Source organism: Musca domestica, unplaced genomic scaffold (genome assembly GCF_030504385.1).
Source record: "Musca domestica strain aabys unplaced genomic scaffold, Musca_domestica.polishedcontigs.V.1.1 50, whole genome shotgun sequence".
Lineage (NCBI taxonomy): Eukaryota > Metazoa > Arthropoda > Insecta > Diptera > Muscidae > Musca > Musca domestica.
Genome location: NW_026712347.1, coordinates 467,834 through 491,055, shown reverse-complemented (window position 1 = coordinate 491,055; position 23,222 = coordinate 467,834). Strand labels below are relative to the sequence as shown.

General features: G+C 36.2%; 1 protein-coding gene across 1 annotated transcript; it reads right to left on the bottom strand.

Annotated features, from left to right (window-relative positions):
• Positions 1–16,303: 16,303 nt before the first annotated feature.
• LOC109614225 (uncharacterized) lies at positions 16,304–16,952 on the bottom strand. Its single transcript, XM_020039587.2, has 2 exons — positions 16,620–16,952; positions 16,304–16,560 (listed from the first exon to the last, which is right to left on the bottom strand). The coding sequence occupies exons 1-2, from the start codon at positions 16,866–16,868 to the stop codon at positions 16,387–16,389; spliced, it is 423 nt and encodes a 140-aa protein (XP_019895146.1). The 5' UTR covers positions 16,869–16,952; the 3' UTR covers positions 16,304–16,386.
• Positions 16,953–23,222: the final 6,270 nt, after the last annotated feature.

The window sequence follows — 23,222 nt, the reverse complement described above, 5'->3', positions numbered from 1 at the left end:
GGATATTTGGAAACCAAACACGAGGCTGATATTATCGCTTCTTACACGCAAAATACCCACAGACCGCAATTATTTTCTAAACCAAATGTGTCAGTTAAATTAAATGGAAGACATGACGTTCGGGCGCCATTCTCTCTCGCTCACGTTGTTAGGCCGCTGCCTAAATATTTTGTTAGTTAAACACAAACAAGACGAGATCAGCTTTTGGAAAACTTTCTTTCACGCAAAAACCCTACTGCGGCCAAATATAAATGGCCATCTTAAGCGATTGTGTCACAGTGTCGCGATAAAATGGCTTGAGTTAACAACTTTTAAATTTTCAATTTTCGTTTAAAATGGCTGTCATTATTCTTGCGTTTTTTCTTTCTCAAGCATTTAAAGAACACACCTGCCACGCATCTTTTGGGGTTGGATGGCGTTTTGGTTGGTCTATGCCTAAATTCCTCCGAACAAAAAGCATTGTGTCCCTGTGGCTAAGGTTATGTAAAATGCCAGTCTGTATGTCATCACATTTTGCTTTCGAGTTAAGACACAGCGGCTGTTATGTTGTAACGCCGGAAGAAAGCCAGCCATTGTCCTTTGCCAGTCTTGATGGCCGAGCAGTAAGCAGCGAATGTTATATGCCATTAGTCTTTTGGCAATTAAAGTCGCAAAAATTCTTATAAAAAGCCAAAACACTTTATTTTGGTTTTAACCTCTTGCCTTTCTATACTCGACAAAGGCAGACGGCCTTTTTGTTTCGCGTTGTTGGTAGTAGTATTGGTGGGGTGGGGTTGTTCGCCTCTTGGTAAAATTCCTTCATTCTAACAGCACCAGTGTTGCTAGATGGATATGTGCGTGTGTTGGTAGGTGTTTTTAGTTAGGGATTTAAGTGTAAGAAAAGATTTTTTTAATATTGGGCTGAACATTTCTAATAATAGTTAAAATCTTTATAAGATGTCTTCTACATGTTATGAAAAAAAAAAAAAAATATAAAAATTTTAAGTCGTTGAAGGCCCTTCAATTACAATCCAGTAAAGAAATTCTCTAAGTCGGGCGGGGCCGACTTTATGATACCCTACACCACTTTGCTAATTTATTAGAGCTCCATAAACAATTAAAAGTTTTATGGGAGAATTCAATCATACATGCTGATTTAATTATAATTTAAAGTTAATTAAGTTAATTAAGATACAAATGTTTCGGCATATTGAGTCCTATATGCCGAAACATTTGCATCTTTTAAATTCGGACTTGTATTGCCCATATGGTGCACAATTAATTTGAAATCGGATAAACATATGTATGGGAGCTATATCTAAATCTGAACCGACCTCGATAAAATTTGACAAAGATATTTCTGAGCCGTATTTGATATATTTCCCTGAATATCGTTGTTACGGAGTGATTATTACGGCTGTGGATAACAAATATAACAAAGCGGATGAACAATATATATGGGAGCTATAGCTATATCTGAAACGATCTTCACACCAAATTTGACATACTAGCTCCTAGGCTCAATTCGGTCGTAAATACCAAATTTCATCCAGTTTGAGCAAATATTAGACGTTTGGTGCACAATCAAAAGTAAATCGGATGAAGTGATATAAATTGGAGTTGGATATAGCTCCAAATCTGAACCGATCACGATAAAATTTAGCAAAGGTATTTCAGAGCTGTATTTGATATATTTTCCCAAATATGTTGTTACAGAATGTATATTACGGCTGCGGAGGACAAGAATAACAAATCGGATGAATAATATATATGGGAGCTATAGCTATATCTAAAGCGATTTCGATCAAATTTGACATACTTATTTTCAGGCCTAATTTGCCTGCAAGTACAAAATTACATATTTGGGCTGATATTACACGTTTGGTGCACAATAAAAGGCAAATCGGACGAAGATATATATGGGAGCTGTATCTAAATTTTTATCAATTATCTCCAATTTCAAAAGGGTTCGTCCTTGGGCAAAACAAATGATTTGTGCAAAATTTCATCTGGATAGGGCAATAAACGCAAACTGTACTTTGTTTAGAAAAATACATTGACAGACAGACGGACTGACGGACATGCATAAATCGACTCAGAATGTGATTCTATGCAGATCACCAAAAGGAACTATGGGTCTATCTCGTTTCCTTTTGCCTGTTACAAGGAAATGCACAAGACATAATACCCTGACCACCTTGTGGTGGAGGGTATAAAAATACACCAAAAATAATGACAGGAAAAATTCACCAGAATATGAAAGAGAGCTAATAGTTGAAGACACGAATAATACCGTTTTGATATGGGAAAGTTCTACCTGTTCTAGCTTATCATTCCGTTTGTTACACCTCAAAATATACATTTTAGACTCCACAATGTATATATATTCTTGATCAGCGTAAAATGTCGATGTCTGTCTATCTGTGTATTTTTCCGCCTGTGGAAATAAATTTTACTCATATATATTTAATGTCTATATCAGCCCCCATATAGCTGTAACCCCAGATTTATCAAGGCATAAAGTTGTCTACATAGGTCCAAGATTTGATATGGTGAATAATGTAGCTAAAACTATCAAAATATCGTATATAGGGAGGTACTGTTATATCGGAGCTGTGCGAAGACATGTAGCATCCATTACGAACTTCAAATACGAAAATTGAAACAATTCCGTTGGATAATGTCGCTAAAATCATCAATATATCGAATATCGGGAGGTACCGTTATATGGGGGCTATATGTAAACGTGGACCTACTTGACCCATTTACGAACTTAACCTGCCTACTCGAAAAAGAAACATGTGTGCAAAAGTTTAGCCTTCTATGTCAATTCGTTCGAAAGATAGCGTGATTACAAGAGACAGATGGACATCGCTAAATCGACTTAGAATTTTACGCTGATCAAGATATATATACTTTGTTGGATCTGACATGAGTATTTCGGGGAGTTATAAACGGAATGACAAAGTTAATACACCCTCCATAGTATGGTGGAGAAACTGGCTGGTCACTTCTCTACTGATGGAGTTAGTCTTCAAATAAAGTGAGGCGAAAATGTATGCTAACATCTTTTGCTTTAGATTTATTGATATATCCCATCGGTATTTTCTGAACAGCAGGCCATTCGATTTGATCAGGGTTAAGGGTTGACTACGCATTGGTAACACAATTAAGTGAACCAAGATCTCGGCAATCACCACATAATTTTTCCAGAATTGTCATCTCTATTCTTTCGGGATTTCATCCTTACATTTTATTATTTTTTTTTTGGCCGAACTTGTGCTCTAATAATTCACTTAGGCTTTCTGCGCTGTGGTTGGAAGCTATGAATTCTCTTCTTCTTAATGGTGTTTGTATGTATGCGCGATGTGTATGTGTGTTTGTTAAGCAGTGATTGTGAGCTGCGTTGTTGCGCGTTATTAACGAGCAGTGACACGCAATTTTAATGTGTCGCGTTTTATTGGGCCAAAGGTCGAGTAGGAAGACATGCTCAAAAAACGAAAAATCCTGCTAAAATTTTCTCACTCCTTTCGCTAAGGTTTTGGCTTCAGCATTTTCTTTCTTTTTTTTTTTTTTTTTTGGAAGAATTCCGCAAGTTCATAAATTGAGTTTTAAACTTTTGTTTTATGTTCATGTTGCTGCCGAACATGACGTCTATGACGATGACAAAGTCAATGATTCGCCGCGAAAGGTAGTGAAAGAAAATGAGGTGGTCTCAGGTTGGGTGGGTGACACCGCTTATGCATAACCCGTGCCACCCACCCACTTTGTCATAGACACTAAATCGCAAAAAAAGTTAAACTTTCAAAGTATTTCATTTATTTGCGGTTATTTATATTTTTTGCATAAAATTTTGTCTTTTCATGTTTCTTAATTGCAGCAAAATGCAGCAGTGCTTACCTAAATATCCGCCGCACTGGGTAATTGACGATGGCATTGTTTGGGAAATTAACGTTAATTTAATGCCAGCGAGTAAAACACGGCGATGGCATAGCGTAACAAAATATATATTAGTTTGCTTAACGCGATTAAGCTATATATTTTGTAACGAAATTGCGGATATTTTTGAAAATATATTTATTGTGTAATGATTATCGAAGTAATGAAAAAAGTTTCAGGTCGATAGTATTGTGGGTGGTGCCAGAGAGATGGTGCAATTATAGATAATAACCAAATAAAACATATAACCATCAATTTTGGTTACTTCATTGTACCTTCAGCTTAATGACCTTACGCTCTATAATTGAAATTCTTCTTTAATTTCCCTCGAATTTTGCTTCAATATTTTAATTTACCCAAAATCTAAAATTAAACTTGGATATATAGCCCACTCTTCTGGTACCTTGTCCATAACAGTTCGGTCGGTCGGTGTAGACAGCCCTACACGAAGTTGTCGGATACATTGAGAAAACCAGTAAGGAAAAGTCAAAAGTCGGGCGGCACCGACTATATGATACCCTACACCACTATGCATATTTATTAGAGCTCCCGAAAAGAATTTATTTGAAGTAGATCAAACCACCTATCAACATTTGGCTTTAGAGCAGTTACAGTTTGGTTTCAGACGGAACAAATATATAGGAGGCATATCCAATTCTGAATCGATTTTCACTAAATTTGACGGAGACATTTTAAAACTGTTATACCAAATAGCATTGCTTTTGAGTGAATGATATCACTTTGAGAAGGATTGTATTAAAAAAATATATATCGGAGCCGAGTTTAAAAAATGGAAACGTAAGTGCCAAATTCACTCCATTTGGATTGATATTGGCCATTATTTGCACAATAAACATGAAATCGGATTAAGGATATATGGGAGCTATATACAAATCTTAGCCGTTTTCGATAAAATCTGTCAAAGGCATTTCCGAGCTCTATAAGATATCTGGTACCAAATATCATTGTTGTCGAATGCATATTACGAATGTGAGGGACTTAAACCCCAAATTGGATGAACCGATTTTCACTAAATTTTACATACTTGCTTCTAGACGGAATTCGGTCGGGACTTAAAACCCCAAATCGGATGAAACATAGATATGGGAGCTATTGCTATATCTGAACCGATTTTCACGAAGTTTGACGTACGCTCTTGTAGACTCAATTCTGTGGGATGTACCATAATTCTGGTCATTTGGACTTATATTGGCCATTTGGTGCACAATTAACCCAAAATCGGTTGAAGATATATGGGAGCTATATCTAAATCTGATCCGATTATCACAAATTTCACCAATTTCCGTCCTTCGGCCAAACAAATATTACTTGGAAAATTTCATCTCAATCGGATTATAAATGCGACATGCATTTTGTTGACAAGAATACGTGAACCGACTGATGGTCGGACGGACGGGAGGACAGACGGACTGACATGCATAAGTCGACTCAGAAAGTGATTCTATGAAGATCCTCAAAAGTAACTATGGGTCTATCTCCCTTCCTTCTCCATATTACAAACAAATGCACAAAGACTTAATACCCTTACCACTATGTGATGTAGGGTATAAACATGGAAAACTCCATTTTTACTTGACAGCTTTCCTCGAAATGGATTGGGTATTTAAAAATGTAAACCTGGTGTAGATCCATAATGCTCTCTATGACTCTGGTATTTCTTCTATAATGACTAGAAAAATGAAATGAAGTGAATTTCGACCAACTTCGAAAAAAGGGAGTGGCATATGCCGATGACTTAGTGGATCAGTGGTAAATTTCTTTCAAATTTAAACTTGTAAATCTAAACTTGTATTATTCGCCAGGAAACGAAAAATAGATCAATGCGTTAAATACTTCGGTATGATCTTGGATCAGCGCTAAATCTGGGGCAAGAAAATCGAGCGTACTAAAAAGGATATAATTGCACACTTTTCATTGAGGAATGCGTTAGGAAAAGCTGGGGGTTTGGATCACAAGTCGTACAGTGGATGTGTGTCACAGTTGTCTTACCAGTTTTGACATATGGGTGTCTTATTTGGTGGACTCCATATCAAATTTCAAAATTCCAGCTCTACCCTAAGACCCAATCCCAAATGACAGTTATACTACCCATGTCCGAAACCACTTCCTTTTCTTCAACATAGTCACCAACAGTGAAATCGAGCCGCCAACTGCGCATTTGTGACATTTTGACGTTTCGTACGTTCATAGTACCCATTTCGAAAACCACCTTCTTCTATCAACTTCAGACACCATCAGTGACATCCATATGAAACTTGAGGATTTCAGCTCCAACCTTTTACCCAATACCAAATTTAGTACCATTTAGTACTTTTCGCATAATTTAGTATGCATTTTCAAACCAAATTTCATATCTTAACCTCAGTTACCTTAAAATAAAATTTCAGGATATAATTTATAATTTCCTCCAATACCAATCGTAGTATGATACTCCTTCTCAACCACAATAACCAACAGTGACATCCATAAAAAATTTCGGGATTCTTGCTTTATCCCTTCACACCATACCCATTTTGTACCACTAAGTATTTGTAAAATCACCTCAATATCTCAATTCCCGATACCAAAAGAGACCCAATGTCAAATTTCAAGATTCCAGCTATATTCTTTCACTCAATACCAATTATAATAACAACCAGTACTTTTCGAAAAAATTTTCGAAACAAGGCTACACAATCCAAGGCTACAGTGACCCTAATACCAAATTCCAGAGTTCAAGCACTATCTGTTCACACAATACCAAATTGTAGCTATGAAAGTACTATTTAGTACTTTTCGTGCACATTTCCAAAACCAAGTCTTCATCACAAACTTGTTTTGTACCATTTAGTACTCGTTTCCATAACAACCTGCATAATACAATCCAATAGAAATCGTCTTTCCCTGTATCCAGATTCCAGAACTATCGGTCCACCCAAAACCTAATTGTTACAAATTTAGTACTATTTAGTACACATAAGTACAAATTTCTAAAACTTCCAACATACCCCAATACTGCACTCCCCAAGTAACCCCAATTCCAAATTTCAGGATTCCATCCCTGTTGGTTCGCCTAAATACCAAATGTATCAAATTTAGTACCATATAGTACAGAAAAGTGCGAATTTCCAAAGCTTCCTATATTCCTCCAACAGTAATCTTAATTCCAAATTTCGGAATTTCAGCTCTATCGGCTCACCCAAATGTAACAAATTTAGTACATTTTAGTACACCTAGGATCAAATTTCCAATACTACCTACATAATATACTTTCCAATTTTCAGGATACCAGCTCTATTCGTTCACCCAAATCCTAATTGTGTCAAATTTAGTACTATTCAGTACACTTAAGTACACATTTTCATAATTACCTTCATCAAACAGTCCAAAAGATATCTTACTTTCAAATTTACGGATTCCAACTCTTAGGTTCACCCTAAATTTTAATTTTACCAAATTTAGTACCACTTAGTTCACATAAGTATAAATTTCCAAAACAACCCATATACATCACAGTCCTAGAATACAATAGTAATCTTATTTCTAGATTTTAGAATTCCAACTCTATTGGTTCACCTAAATCCAAATTGTACCAAATTTAATACCATTTATTACTTTTCGAAAACTCAGGATTCCAGCTCCATCCGTTCTTCCAAATTCCAATTGTACACTCATAGTACACAACCCCTTTGGTACATCTGTTGTACATTCCATCAGTGACTCTCATTCCAAATTTAAAAAATTCCAGCTCTACTGCTTCCTCTGAGCGTACTAAATTGAGTACATTTTAAAACTTTTCGTACCGTCCTAGTATGAATTCCCATAAACAATATATCTCTCCATAAATCCTTGTATGAATAGTAACACTTCTTACAAAATGTGAAAGTTGTATTGATTTCTTCAAACTTGGCTTATCTTTATAATTCCGCCAATAAGGGATCTAGCTTAATAACCGACCCACTCTTTCGGGTATCTTTCCCAAAAAGTTATTACCTTAATAAATGATCATGTGCTGTGGTTATATATCAGTCGACTGACTTCAGATATAAGTTTTATTTATTTTCAAAGTATATGCAGTGTATGTCGAACTTTCAAGTTATTACATTTTCCCCTCACCAAATTAAAATCAAACTGAAGTACTGCGCCATATACGAAAACCCTTAGGATTTTCTTCCCTTCGGTATCGCTACCTTCAAAAGCGGCTCTTGTCAATAGTTTTCCATGTTTAGCTATAAATTCCATGTAATCGCTAAAATCAAATATACCATAATATGGAGGAAGCGTTCCTTCGGTTATAATCAAATTTTCAACCTTATAGGTATAATACTAGAATTGGAGGAAATTCAATTAGAATAAACTTTTAGATCACACAGTGCGTACCTACCGCTTTCAAAGGGCACGTGAATGGAAAATTACTGGTTCGTGTCATTTCCACCAGGATTGACTTTTTTACCGGCACAGCGACAGTGTGTTGCAACATGTCACATCAAATGAATTTGACATCAAAAAGTTTGACAGTTTTACCATTCGGCTTTAATCTATACAGGCTCATCAGTCGAGTATTGGTGGACACTGGAAACTAAATTCGATCATCAAGGTGTAAGCATAGCGACTAGTGGACAGCATTTTGATATTGCATTCATATTTCTTTATCAGGTCATCATAGTTCGTGCAGGTTACATTGTGAAATTTCAAGATAAATGGTCGTTTCGCTGCCTAATGAAAGCGGAATAAAGAAAAGGACACAAAAAAGTTGGAGTTAATTAATTGCAATTCAAATACAAAATGGTAAATCTTACTGAAACCTACAGCATTCGAAAAAAAAAACCACAATTAATAAAATTTTTACCTTTGTTCTGGCCGTGACATCGATGGAGGATGTCTGATACTTTATGTGTAATAGTCTATCAAATTTGGCTTGGTGGGATTTTTTCATATTCCCAGCCACATGGCCACAAATGGTATTTATTTATATATAAATAACAAATGCGGAATAAGGAATCAACAAGGTGAGATGAAAAAACTGCAACGAACTTCAGACTGCTGTCATTTCTAAGCCACTCGCAGACAGCTGTTAAAATTATGCCGGTGACAACTCATTTTATTGTTTACAAGCGTACAAAAGCATTTTGGTGAGAATTTTCCAGAAAAAAAGTTATTCGTGATGGAATTCAAGCATGATCGTGTGATTTCTTTATATTTGGTTGGAAAACCACAAGTGGCTATCGTTAGAGCACTCCAGCATTTAAATGTGAAAAAATCTTTTGTGTCTCCTACCATCGTTCGTTACCGTGATACTGGTAGCGTAGCCCGACGTCAAAGAAGTGGAAGGAAGAAAACAGCAACATCATTAGATATGGTTCGAAAAGTAAAGAAGAGACTTGATCGAAACCTTCGTCGCAATGGCCGAAAAATGGTTCGTGAACTGAACATATCGCAATATTCCATTCGACAAAAAAAAAAAAAATTGAAATGAAGTATTGAAAAATGAGCTCGGGGTAAAGCCATTGAAATTCCAAAAAGTGCAAGAATTTACACCGCAACAGAAAGAAAATAGACTCAAAGAAGCTAAAGAGTTGCTTCGCTTGGACGAAAGTGGTGAACTGCCGAATTTGGTTTTCTCCGGTGAGAAAACCAAATTCGGCAGTTCACCAGTTTGTAAACAAACAAAATTATCGTGTTTACTTGCCAAAGAGGTCAGCTGAAAATGTCCACCTTCGGTTGGCCACCAGAACTCAAGCGCCGCCATGGTGATGGTGTGGGCCGCCATAAAAGCCCATGGTCCCTCTCCGCTGGTATTAATAGACCGTGGAATCAGAATAAATGCCGAATATTATAGCGAAAATATTCTGGAGGGTATATTAAGGGTTTGGGTACGAAAACATTTTGACCGCACAAAATGAGGTTCCTTGCTTCCTTTCCAGCGCACAATGACCACCAAAATCTCCGGATACCAATCCGTTGGACTATTGTGTCTGGAGTATTTTGGAAAGCAAGGTAGGCACTAAAAATACCCAAGTGTCGATCATCTCAAGCAAGCGCTTCGCCGGGAATGGGCCAAAATATCGCAGATTAACATTCGGGCAGCGTGTGACCGTTTCATTGGCCGGTTGAAGGCCATAAGTCCTGCCCAAGGTGACTAAAATTTGATGCTATTTCCGATATTTTTTGCCTTCATTCAAAATAGAATGTAAAAATTATGGCGTTTGACTTCGTTGCAGTTTCTTTATCCCACCCTGTAATTAAGTATTTAAATTACTGTAGTTAAGTATGTAAATCAACACGCTTGCTACAGCGGAGCTTACCTCAGCCGCTAAGAAAGCCTCGTTACACAACAAAAAATTAATAAACAAAATGCATAAAATGTTTTTCTTCTTTCTGATAATGGACGTACAGTCTTCGCTTGCAAGGCAGAGGATAAATATTCTTTTACGAGAACTATACACAAATTATAATGGTTCTGTTTTGAACTTTAATATCTACAATTACATACCTGAGATATATTGACACAACTGACAATAATTAGAACGTGAACAAATTTTGGACGCATAGCTCTAAAGATATTTTTGTAGACTATTTCGCATGAATCCCAACAAGATACAAATATGTTGCTATTGAAACAACGTAATTGATTTCTAATTACCAAAAAATTATTCAAAACAAGAACAATTAACTGAAATCTGTTATAAGTGACCCTTGAAATCTTGATTGCCATGTCATTTTGTGTGTTTCAAAAACTCTCCGTGCTTTTTTGTTGCCACTTACAAATTATAAAATGTAGCTCGAAAATAATTTTGGGGATTCCAAGCTCAAATTGGGTAAGCACGCATGTTATTTTCAGCAGTACAACTACGTACCCTCCACATTACCAGTAGGTCAAGATATAGGCAACTACATGCCTTCTACCTTACCAATATGCTAAAAATTATTTGTTATAAATAAAGTTTGCAATGCAAATCAACTAACTTTTTGTCAAGTTATTAAAAAAAAAAACAAATAAAAAGCTGTAAGTTCAGCGGGGTCGAACTTTGAATATCCTCCATCATTTGGAACGAATTTGGCAATTGTCAAAAATATAACTGGGTAAAATTTTTCTTAAAATCTTAAATATACCGAATAAAGGTTTTACACGAGGGTCTATACCACGACGTGAACTTGTACAGGCAACTTTTGTCATAAACCATTACAATATTCAAATGCGAAACTTGAAAAAAAAAAACAAAATTCGGTGAATAGTGTCGCTAAAATCATCAAAATATGGTGGTTATACGAAGACGTGGACCTGCAAAAACAATTTTCTGTCTTACTTTTACGAACTTCAGAAACTAAATTTGAAACTATTCCGGTGAATATTGTCGCTAAAATCATGAAAATATCGAATATGGGGTTGATAAAATTTTACTCAAATGTATATTATATTTGCAGGAATTTAGGTATTGAAAATGAATAATGTAGGTCTACCTTTTTGTATAGCCCTCATATAACGGTACCTCCCGATATTCGGTATTTTGATGATTTTAGCGACATTATTCGCCAGAAATGTTTAAAATTTGATAGCGGAGGTTTGTAATGGATACTGCAGCATGTGCCAGAAAATTGTCTTCGCATAACTCCCATATAATGACATCTCCCTATATTCGGTATTTGGATGATTCTAGCTACATTATTTACCGTTTTTATACCCTACAACACTATGTGTTGGGGTATTATAAGTTTGATTGGGCCAAAAATTATGTAACACCTCGAAATATTGATTTCCAACATTGGAAAGTATATATGGATCTTCCTATCTCGCCGAGCTGAGTCGATCTAGCTATGTATGTCCGTCCGTCCGTCTGTCCGTCTGTCCATGTTAATTTGTAATCACTCTACAGGTTGGAATTATAATTCGATCCTCACGAAATTGAAAATGGAGGTGGGGTTATGATCAGAATAGAACCCTATTTCTTTTGGAGATGGTCGCATTATATTTAGGGGTTGAAATGGACCAAAAACTGAAAAAAACATGATTTTGTAGTTGCTCCACAGGTCGCAATTATAGACCAATCAAAGCGAAAGTTAGCATGGGGCTAGAGCTTAGGGCTGGGCTGAAGCCTTCCAATTTTGGTGGTCAGCGGGTAATATTTAGTGGGTGAAATGGACCATAACATTTGTGTTAAATGAAAGTCATATTTTCCATTATACCGCGAAAATATTTAATCCGGGTCAATACTGACCGTTACGTAGATGCCAATAGTTAAAATATCGGATATATATAGCGAAATATATACAATGTGTATATACAAAGGAAGGGGGTGTTAGCTATAATGATTATATCTCAAGAACGGCTAGACCGATTTTGACAAATTTTGTCAATTCAGAATGCCCTTTTGGCATAAAATTATAAAATCTAAAAAAACCGCATAAAAATATGTCAATAATGATGTTAATATAGGTTTTGTAGTATTTTGTGACATTTTTTATATGTTTTCATATTTTTTATCGCATGCGATTTTTTCAATTTGACTTATAATATTGAAGTGTATATTTTGTAATACTTTTTCACCTTACAACACAGGGGTTATTATATACAGATTGCAATTATCGTCCAATCCTCACAAAAATTTTAATAAGTGCGGGGTTAGGCTCAAAGGGGCTAGGCATATTGGGGGTTGAAATGGACCAACAACTAAAAATGTTCCTTATTTTGCAGCCGTTATAAAGGTCACAAATAGAAACCAAAGGACACGAAATCTCACATGAAGTTAGAGTTTAGGACAGCGAGTAGAATGGACCGCTACTTTTGTGTGAACAAATACCAGAATTACTTACAGGCGATATCCGAAATACACAAAAGCCGAACTTCTGGCATTTTTATGCTGATTTCGTTGACGAATATAGCCAAATATCGTAAACAAACATCTATATGAGTCTAAATTTGGAGATAAGGAAGGGCCTCTTGCATTTGGAGATGATCGCAAAATATTTAGGGGTCAAATGAAACAAAAACAGAAAAAAAACTTCCTGATCACACAATTGAAGCCAATCGACACGCCTGAGAAGAGACTTAAGGACAGGGAATTATTCAAGCGTTTTGGATGAAAACAGGACCACACCAACCAACAGTATGACGGAGTGCTTAAATATTGGGCGAATTTCTCTGGTCAATATCTCGTGACATAATTTCAAAAACAAAATCTTCCAAAATCGTTCTGAATATAAGGGGGCTTCTAACATATTATAGTGTTGTAGGGTATCACATGGTCGCCCCCGCACATCTATAGCCTTTGCTTACTTGTTTTTTCTAGTTTTGCGTTTGAATGTTGTAATGGCTTATGACAAAAGTTGCCTCTGCTGGCACACGTCGTCGTAAACATACGGCTAAATTCGATATTTTTAAGATTTTAAAAGAATTTTTAACGGATTTTATTTATTTATTTATTTTTTGAAAATTGCCAAATTCTTTCCAAATTGTGGAGGGTATTCAAAGTTTGGCCAGGCCGAATTTATAGCTTTTTTACTTGTTTTTTTTTTTTTTTTATTTCAGTTCTTTGCGTTCACATAGCATCAAATGGTATCAATTAAGAAGTTTAGTACCGTTTTAGAAATCTTCGTAACCTTAAAATTCGAATTTCCGAAACCCCTTTTGTACGTCCATCCTACTCTCCATTCCAAATCTCATTCCATTTGTCCAATAAAAATTATTCAATTTCTAGTACATTTAATTACTTTTCTTAACTTTTTATTAAGAATTTTCAAAAGCTGCAGCAGTTCTAAACAATCTGTCATCGAAGAAGCTGGAAAAATTGTACTTTGAAACCGGTTGCTGGATATCTGAGGCCATTGGGCCTGTAATATCAAAGGGAAAAATAAACATCCTAATATTATTTAGTAGGTCTGATTTAAGAATCATGGTAGTTAAACTGACTGCAGTATTAGCTATCTCACCTCAAGATGGAACAAGAGTGTTTCTAACTACTGAAGGCTGACTATGTGAAGACGAATAAGGCTTAGAAACGATTAAATATCAACTTTGTAGATGTCCCATATTTTTCAACAAGAGACTTAGACTATTTGACAGCCTCTGTTCTTCTCAGGCATAGATCCCACCATAATTAACAAAGGCATTTCCTGGTTAGGCGGACCACCATGCTAACTGTACTTTTCTTTATAAAACTTTTCTTCTCCCTCTCTCTTCTATATCTCTCCTATCCCAAGAAATTTCCTTTCTTTCCGGATGAGCACCAAAGATCTTCAAGAGAATCAGTTGCAAAATCATGTTTATCTTCGCATCCTTAACCTCCTGTAACCACCGTTTTTTTGGAAAAAAAAACGGAATACCGCAGATGTGTGTCCTCGACGATTACTCGTCGGATGGGGTGTGGCTCTAGCAACTCTAGGACATTTCGGTTGACAAAAACTAAGAAAAAATCATACCGGTCTTAATCCAACTGCATGGGGTTTACTTGTGTTGTGAAGAACCTGAAATAAGTCTAACAAACATGAAACAAAGCTATATAACCCTAACATTTGTCTCGAACTCGCCTTAAATATTGTGATTTGGCCAAATATCTCTGAGCTGTCTCGAAACAGGTTTCACCTAGTGGCTATCCTGCTAGGTAAACTGCCCAAACACCGAGATTACATGTCACCATGACACCTCTACTCATATGGTGTCCTATTTTTGATCCCATCACTTACCTTTCTATCTAACCCCCACCATATCAAATTTTAGTATAAGTTTACATTTGTTCGAATTGGTCAACTTTGGCACGAATTATAGCCTTCAAACGGCCAATAAAACCGTCACACGCTGTCCGAATGTTACTCTGCGGTATTTTGGTCCATACTCGGCGAAGCGCTTTCTTTGGTATTTCTTAGTGCCAACCTTGCTCTCCCAAATGCTCCAGACACAATAGTCCAACGGATTGGTATCCGGAGATTTTGGTGGCCATTGTGCGCTGAAAATGAAGCGAGGAACCTCATTTTGTAACCATTCTTGGGTGGTGCGTGCTGAGTGCGACGGTCGTGATTCTTGTTGGAATGTCCAAGGTCTACGGCCAAAATGTTTGCGTGCCCAAGGCTTTAATAATAATATTCGGCATTTATTCTGATGCCACGATCGATTAAAATGAGTGCAGAGCGACCATCGGCTGTTATGGCGGCCCACACCATCACCATGACCGGCGCTTAAGTTCTGGTGGTCAACCGAAGATGCATATTTTCAGCTGACCTCTTTGGCAAGTAAACACGATCATTTTGTTTGTTTACAAACAGCTGGACAACGAATGTTTTCGCATCGGAGAAAACCAAATTCCGCAGTTCACCACTTTCGGCCAAGCGAAGCAACTCATTAGCTCCTTTGAGTTTATTTTCTTTCTGTTGCTGTGTAAGTTCTTGCACTTTTTGGAATCCCAGTGGCTTTACCCCGAACTCATTTTTCAATATTTGCCGAATGGAATATTTCGATATGTTCATTTTACGTCCACTGCGATGCGGGTTTCGATCAAGTCGCTTCTTTACTTTTCGAACCATTTCTGCTGACGTTGCTGTTTTCTTCCGTCCACTTCCTTGACGTCGGGCTACGTTACCAGTAATCACGATACATCCCACATTATTTGCGGTGGAGCGCCAAAATTTAACAGAGCAATTTTTATTGTGTCGACGATGGTTAGCATTGAAAATGAGATATATCGGTCCACGTCTTGGTATAGACCCCATATAACAGTTCGTGTGCCGAAACATTGTATGTATAGGTCCACGTTTTGGTATAGTCCCCATATAACGGTCCACGATTTGGTATAGCTCCTATTAAACGGTACCTCCGTATATTCGACATTTTGATGTTTTTTGCCACATGTCTTTGCGGATTTGTCTAGAAATTGGTATTTGTTGGTCTTAATGGGTTCTACCTCTTTTAACGAAACGCTGTAGGTATAGGTCCACGTTTTTGTATAGCCCCATATAGCCGTATTCCCCAATATTCGGTATTTTGATGATTTTTGGCACATTTTCCCATGAATATGTCTAAAAATTTGTATATGTGGGTCATAATGGGCCCTAATGTTTCCTTTACCCTAAGGTACAGGGTATTAAAAGTTTGGTACGGGCGAACTTAATGTTTTTTTTTTACTTCTTTTAATATAATCTTTCTACTAAATATGCATAGTGGTGTAGGGTAACATATAGTCGGCCTCGCCAGACTTTTGACTTTTCCCTACTGGTTTCATATTGACGTCTTGCTGGATTCATATTGATGGTTGGCAACATTCTTCTTCTTCTTTTCTATGTATTTTTATTCCCGAAAGTTTATGCATTAATAAACGATCATGTGCTGTGGCTGACTGACTTCAGATATAATAAGTTTTTTTATTTTCAATGCCCTTTATTTTCCATCAAAGTATGTCGATCGCCCCTTCAAGTTATTACAATTTTCCCCTCACCGAATTAGAATCAAACTGAAGTACTTTGCGCCATTAACGAAAATGCTTATGATTTTCTTCCCTTCGGTATCAGCTCTGCACTGCCTTTAAAATCGATTCTTGATATAAGCTTTCCTTGTTTAGTAATAAATTCCATGTAATAGCTAAAATTACATGTGCCAGCATATGGAGGAAGCATTTCTTCGGTTATAATGAAATTTTCAATTGTATAGGTATAATTCTAGAATTGGATGAGAATTAAATAAAAACATAATTTTAGATCACTCACAGCGTACTTACCGCTTTCAACGGGCACGTGAGTGGAAAATTACTGGATCGTGTCATTTCCACCAGGATTGACTTTATCACCGGCACAGCGACAGTGTGTTGCAGCATGTCACACCAATTGAATTTGACATCAAAAAGTTTGACAGCTTTACTATTCGGCTTTCCGTAATACATGGCCATTAATCGAATATTGGTAGAAATAGGAAAATCACGATTAAATTCTATCAACATGTTGTAAGCATAGCGACTGGTGGATAGCATTTTTATATTGCATTCATATTTCTTTATCAGGTCATCATAGTTCGTACAGGTTACATTGTAAAATTTCAGGATAAATGGTCGTTTCGCTGCCTAATAAAAGCGGAATAAAGAAAAGGACACAAAAAACGTTGAAGTTAATTGAAAGCAATGCAAACACAACATTGTAAGTCCTAATGAAACCTACAGCATTCGAACAAAAATCCACAATTTATAAATCTTTTTACTAGCCGTGATATCGATGGAGGATGTCTGATACTTTATGTAATAGTCTATGAAATTTGGCTAGGTGGGATTTTTGTATACACCCAGCCACATGGCCACAGATGGTATTTATGAGGAATAAGGAATCAACAGGGTGAGATGAAAAAATTGCAACCAACTTCAGACTGCTGTCATTTCTAAGCCATTCGTCCGACAGTTAATGAAATTATGCCTGTGACAGCTCATTATATTGTTTACAAGCGTACAAAAGCATTTTGGTGAGAATTCTCCACAATTCTTTGGAATTCAAGCGTGATATAGTGATTTCTTTACATATGACTGGAAAACAACAAGTGGCTATCGTTAAAGCACTCCAGCATTTAAATGTGAATAAATCTTTTGTGTCTCGTACCATCGCTCGTTACCCGACGTCAAGGAAGTGGAAGTAAGAAAACAGCAACATCAGTAGAAATGGTTCGAAAAGTAAAGAAGCGACTTGATCGAAACTCACCTCCCAGTGACAGAAAAATGGCTCGTGAGCTGAACATATCGAAATATTCCATTCGGCAAATATTGAAAAATGAGTTATTGAAATTCCAAAAAGTGCCAGAACTTACACCGCAACGGAAAGAAAAGACACTCAAAAGAGCTAAAGAGTTTCTTCGCTTGGCCGAAAGTGGTGAACTGCCGAATTTTGTTTTCTCCGATGAGAAAACATTCGTTGTCCAGCAGTTTGTAAACAAACAAAATAATCGTGTTTACTGGTTGGTCACCAGAACTCAAGCGCCGGCCATGGTGATGGTGTGGACCGCCGTAACAGCCGGTGGTCGCTCTCCGCTCGGATTAAATGCGGAATATTATCGCAAAAATATTCTGGAGGGTGTATTAAAACCTTGGACACGCAAACATTTTGGCCGCTGACCTTCCGTAGAGCAACAGTCGGGCAGCGTGTCACGGTTTCATTGGCATTTTGGAGGCAATAATTCGTGGCAAAGGTGACCAATTCGAATAAATCTAAACTTATTCTAAATTTTATGCTATTTCCGACATTTTTAGCTTCATTCAATAAAATTAAAAAAAAAAAAAAAACAGTAAAGAAAGTCCTAAAGTCGGCCGGGACGATTTTATGATACCCTATACCACTTTGATAATTTAGTTGAGCTCCACTTAATAATTAAAAGTTTTTATGGGAGAATTCAATCATACACCCTATGATTATAATTATAATTTAAAATTCAAAGGACTAAATATGCCGAAGCATTTGTATCTTTCAAATTCGGACTTGTATTGCCCATGTGGTGCACAATTAATTTGAAATTATATACAATATATATGGGAACTATATCCAAATCTGAACCGATCTCGATAAAATTTGGCAAAGATATTTCTGAGCTGTATTTGATATATTTCCCTGAATATCGTTGTTACGGAGTGCATAACAACGGCTGTAGGTAACAAATACGACAAATCGGATGAACAATATATATGGGAGCTGTAGCTATATCTGAACCGATCTTCACCAAATTTGGCATACTACCTTCTAGACTAAATTCGCATGTGCCGAATTCCATCCCATTTGGGCAAATATGAGACGTTTGGTGCACAATAAAAGGTAAATCGGACGAAGTTATATATGGGAGCTACATCCAAATCTGAACCGATCTCGATAAAATTTAACAAAGGTATTTCTGAGCTGCATTTGATATATTTCCCCAAATATTGTTGTTACAGAGTGCATATTACGGCTGCGGAGGACAAAAATAACAAATCGGATGAACAATATATATGGGAGCTATAGATATATCTCAACCGATTTAGATCAAATTTGGCATACTTATTTTCAGGCCTAATTTGGTTGTATGTGCAAAATTCCATACTATTCGGGCTGATATTACACGTTTGGTGCACAATAAAAAGCAAGTCGGACGAAGATATGTATGGGAGCTATATATAAATTTTTACCGATTATCTCCAATTTCAATAGGGTTCGTCCTTGGGCCAAACAAATGTTGTTTCATCTCAATCGGATAATAAATGCGACCTGCATTTTGGACATGGACAGACGGACGGACGGACTGACATGCAACTCAGAAAGTGATTCTATGCAGATCATCAAGAGGAACTATGGGTCTATCTCGTTTCCTTTTGCCTGTTACAAACAAATACACAAAGACATAATACCCTGACCACCTTGTGGTGTAGGGTATAAAAATTATGGCGTTTGACTTTGTTGCCGTTTTTTAACTCACACTGTATTTTTACCACAAATATCAAATTCAGTACTATTTGGTATTTTCTGTAAATTGTACCAATTGTACCGAATACCAATCGTAAGCAAACAGGCATCGCTTTATCATGGTTCCCGATTGTCCACGAGTTGTTGGCCCTCTTGCCTTCGAAACATTGAAAACTTCGAATTCTCGTTTATATGGTTTCTCTTGTGTTTAGCTTTAATGTTTCCAATTACATACCTGCGATATATTGACACAATTGAAAATAATAAGAATGCTAACAAATTTTAGATGCATGGCTCTTAACAGGTTTTTCTAAACTATTCGCATAAGTCCACACAACATACAAATATTTTGCGATTGAGACAACGTAATTGATTTCTAATTACCAAATAATGATTCGAAATAGCAATTCATTGAAGTCTGTAGTTATTGACCCTTAAAAACTTGCTTTTCATGATTGTTTACTGATTAATTTTTAAACCAGATTAATAATTAAACCAGTAAGGAAAAGTCAAAAGTCGGTCGGGGGGCCGACTGTATGATACCCTACACCTCTATGCATATTTAGTAGAGCTCCCGTAACAAAATAATTTATTTGAAGTAGAGTATACCTTTGGAGCAGTTATAATTTTGTTTCAGAGGGAACCAATATATGGGAGGCATATCCAATTCTGAATTGATTTTCACCAAATTTCACGGAGACATTTTTATACCCATAGTATGAAGGGTATATTAGGTTTGTCATTCCGTTTGTAACACCTATTATCTACCGGAATTATTTCACATTTTGTATTTAAAGTTCGTAATGAATACTACCGCCTAAGACAGAAAGTTTTTTGTGCAGTTCCACATCTTCCATAGCCCCCATATAACGGTACCTACCGGTATTCGGGTTTTTGAAGATTTTAGCGACATTATTCACAGCATTTTTTTTTCAAGTTCTGCATTTGAATATTGTAATGGTTTATGACAAAAGTTGCCTATGCAGGTACCCATCGTCGTATAGACCCTTTTTAATTTTTCAAATATAAAATTTATAAAGTTACAAAAGTTTACGAAGCACTTTTGGACCAGCAACACGGTCCGGATCAGCTAAAATTGTTTATAAAACACAGGTAAATTTTCCACACAAAAAGTTTAAAACGTTTCGGGAAGTTGTGAATCCCAAAAAGACTCCCCTGACAATTATATTGTAGGCTTTAAGAAAAGTTTTTGGAAGGTCCTCTTGGGTACGACTAATGAGTTTTAGTAAAAAAATAAAAAAAATTAAGATTTTTTGTAAATTTTTAAAATTATAAGAATTTCATGGCAAAAAAAAATCATGAGCATGATATTATTCAAAAATCAATTTGCCAAAACATCGTTCATTTTTATACCCTACACCATATAGTAGTAAGGGTATTATGTCTTTGTGCATTTGTATGTAACAGGGAGAAGGATGCGAGATAGACCCATAGTTACCTTTTGAGGAACTTAATAGAATCACTTTCTGAGTCGACTTATGCATGTCAATCCGCCTGCCGATCTTACATATATTCTTGTGAACAAAATTCAGGTCGCATTTATTATCCGATTGAGCTGAAATGTTCTTCGCAATATTTGTTTGGCCCAAGGACAAACGCTATTGAAATTAATGATAATCGGATCAGGTTTAGATATAGCTCCCATAAATCTTCAACCGATTTCGGGTTAGTTGAGCAACAAATGGCCAATATTTAGTCTAGAAGCATGTACATAAAATTTGGGGTTTTAAGGTCTCTCAGATACGTAATGTACCGGACATCAGATACTGCTCGAAAATATCTCTGTCAAATTTCATCGAGATCAGTTCAAATTAGTATATAGCTCTCATATATATCTTTATCCGATATGAGGTTTATTGTGCACCAAAAGTCTAATATTATTTACGAATTAATTCATCCTAGAAACTAGTACTTCAAATTTAGTGTAAATTGGTCCAGATATAGCTATAGCTACCATGTTAATGTTTTATCCGATTTGGGGCTCAAAAGTCCCCAAGATACAGCTCTGAAAAAAGTATGTCAACTTTTGTCAAGACCGTTTCAGAGTTGGATATATCCTCAAACGATTTTGGGTCAATTGTGCACCAAATAGCCAATAGGAGTCCAAATGACCTACATTTTGGTACATCCGACCGAATTCAGTCAGAAGCATGTACATAAAATTTGGATGAAAACTGTTCAGATATAGCTGCAGCTTCCGTATATATGTTTCATCCGATTTGGGTTTAAGTCCCCAACATTCGTAATATGCACCCCACAAAAATGATATTTGGTACCAGATATCTTATAGAGTTCAGAAATACTCCCTGCGAAATTCTATCAAAATCGGTTCAGATTTAGATATAGCTCCTAGATATATCTTCATACGATTTCGGTTTAATTGTGCACCGAATGGCCAATATCAGTCCAAAAGTCCTGAAGTTTGATACATTCGACAGGATTCAGTCTGGAAGCAAGTACATTGAATTCGGAGAAAATCGGTTCAGATATAGCTATGGCTTATATATGTATGTGTTTCATCCGATTTGATGTTTAAGTCCCTCACATTTATAATATGCATTCGACAACAATGATATTTGGTATACAATATCTTATAGAGCTCGGAAATACCTATGCCAAATTTTATCGAGAACAACTAAGATTTGGATATAGCTCCCATATATATCCTCAATCCTTTATTCTGCAAATATAACAAATTAAAATGTCTCGGTCAAATTTAGTGAAAATCGATTCAGAATTGGATATGCCTCCCATATATTTGTTCTCTCTGAAACCAAACTGTAACTGCTCTAAAGCCAAATGTTGATAGGTGGCTTGATCTACTTCACATAAAATTTTTTTGTTACGGGAGCTTTACTAAATATGCATAGTGTTGTGGGATATCACATAGTCGGCACCGCCCGCCCTGCTCTTTAAGAACACCCTTGATGTTAAATTCTTATAATTTAAGTGTCCGTAATCCAAATTGTTGAGGGGTGGAGTTGGATTGACACATGCTTTCATAGTTACGGATGAAATCATATCTAATTTATACATAATTGCCTTTTTTAACGCTGGACATTAATTGTTTTAGTTCCCCGTCTTGCCCTCTACCCACATAATATATTAAATTTAGATAATTTTAAAATGTATATCTAATTTTAGATATTATTCTCGCTAAAAAGGCTAATTTCAATTGTTTATTTTATTAAACATTTAAAACAATTAAATCACCTAACACTGACCTAATTCACATGCTTGTCCATTCTGAAAAAACTCTAAAATAGTTGTATGCGTCCTATCACTCTAATCAGTATTTACTGTTGTAATTAAAGGTAGACACACCATCATTCCATTTGATTTGTCTAATTACTTCTGCCATTCATCCACATGGGCCAGACTGGCAGACAGACAGACAGACAGCCAGATAGATTGCCATGGAGAAAGAGACAACAATTACATCATTTTTCCAAGTGAATAGCATGAATTGAAACATTTCGAATTGTTCTAAATTCCTAAATTTGCTTACATTTTCAATTTGGACAACAATTGTGTTGTTGCTATTCTTAATGATGTTATTGTTGTTAGTGATGGTGGTAATGATGATGGTATTGTATGCAAAAGTAATATATTTAATTGTAAGTAAATAGGATTTGGCACAAAGTTAAATGCATTGTTAGACGAATGAATGGCTGGGTGTTCTTGCAACAATTGTTTCAACAAATTTTATTGTTTCGCATTGTGTTTCTTGGTGCTACATTAGGGTGTAATGTTGGGACTTTGGGGAACATTTTTGTTGAGACAAAGATTTTAAGTGTCATATAATTTTTGTAAAATTTACATAGAAATGTGAACAATATCCCTTAAGAGGTCTGCTATACCGAGACTAATTTAGGAAACAACCTTTTGCTTATACA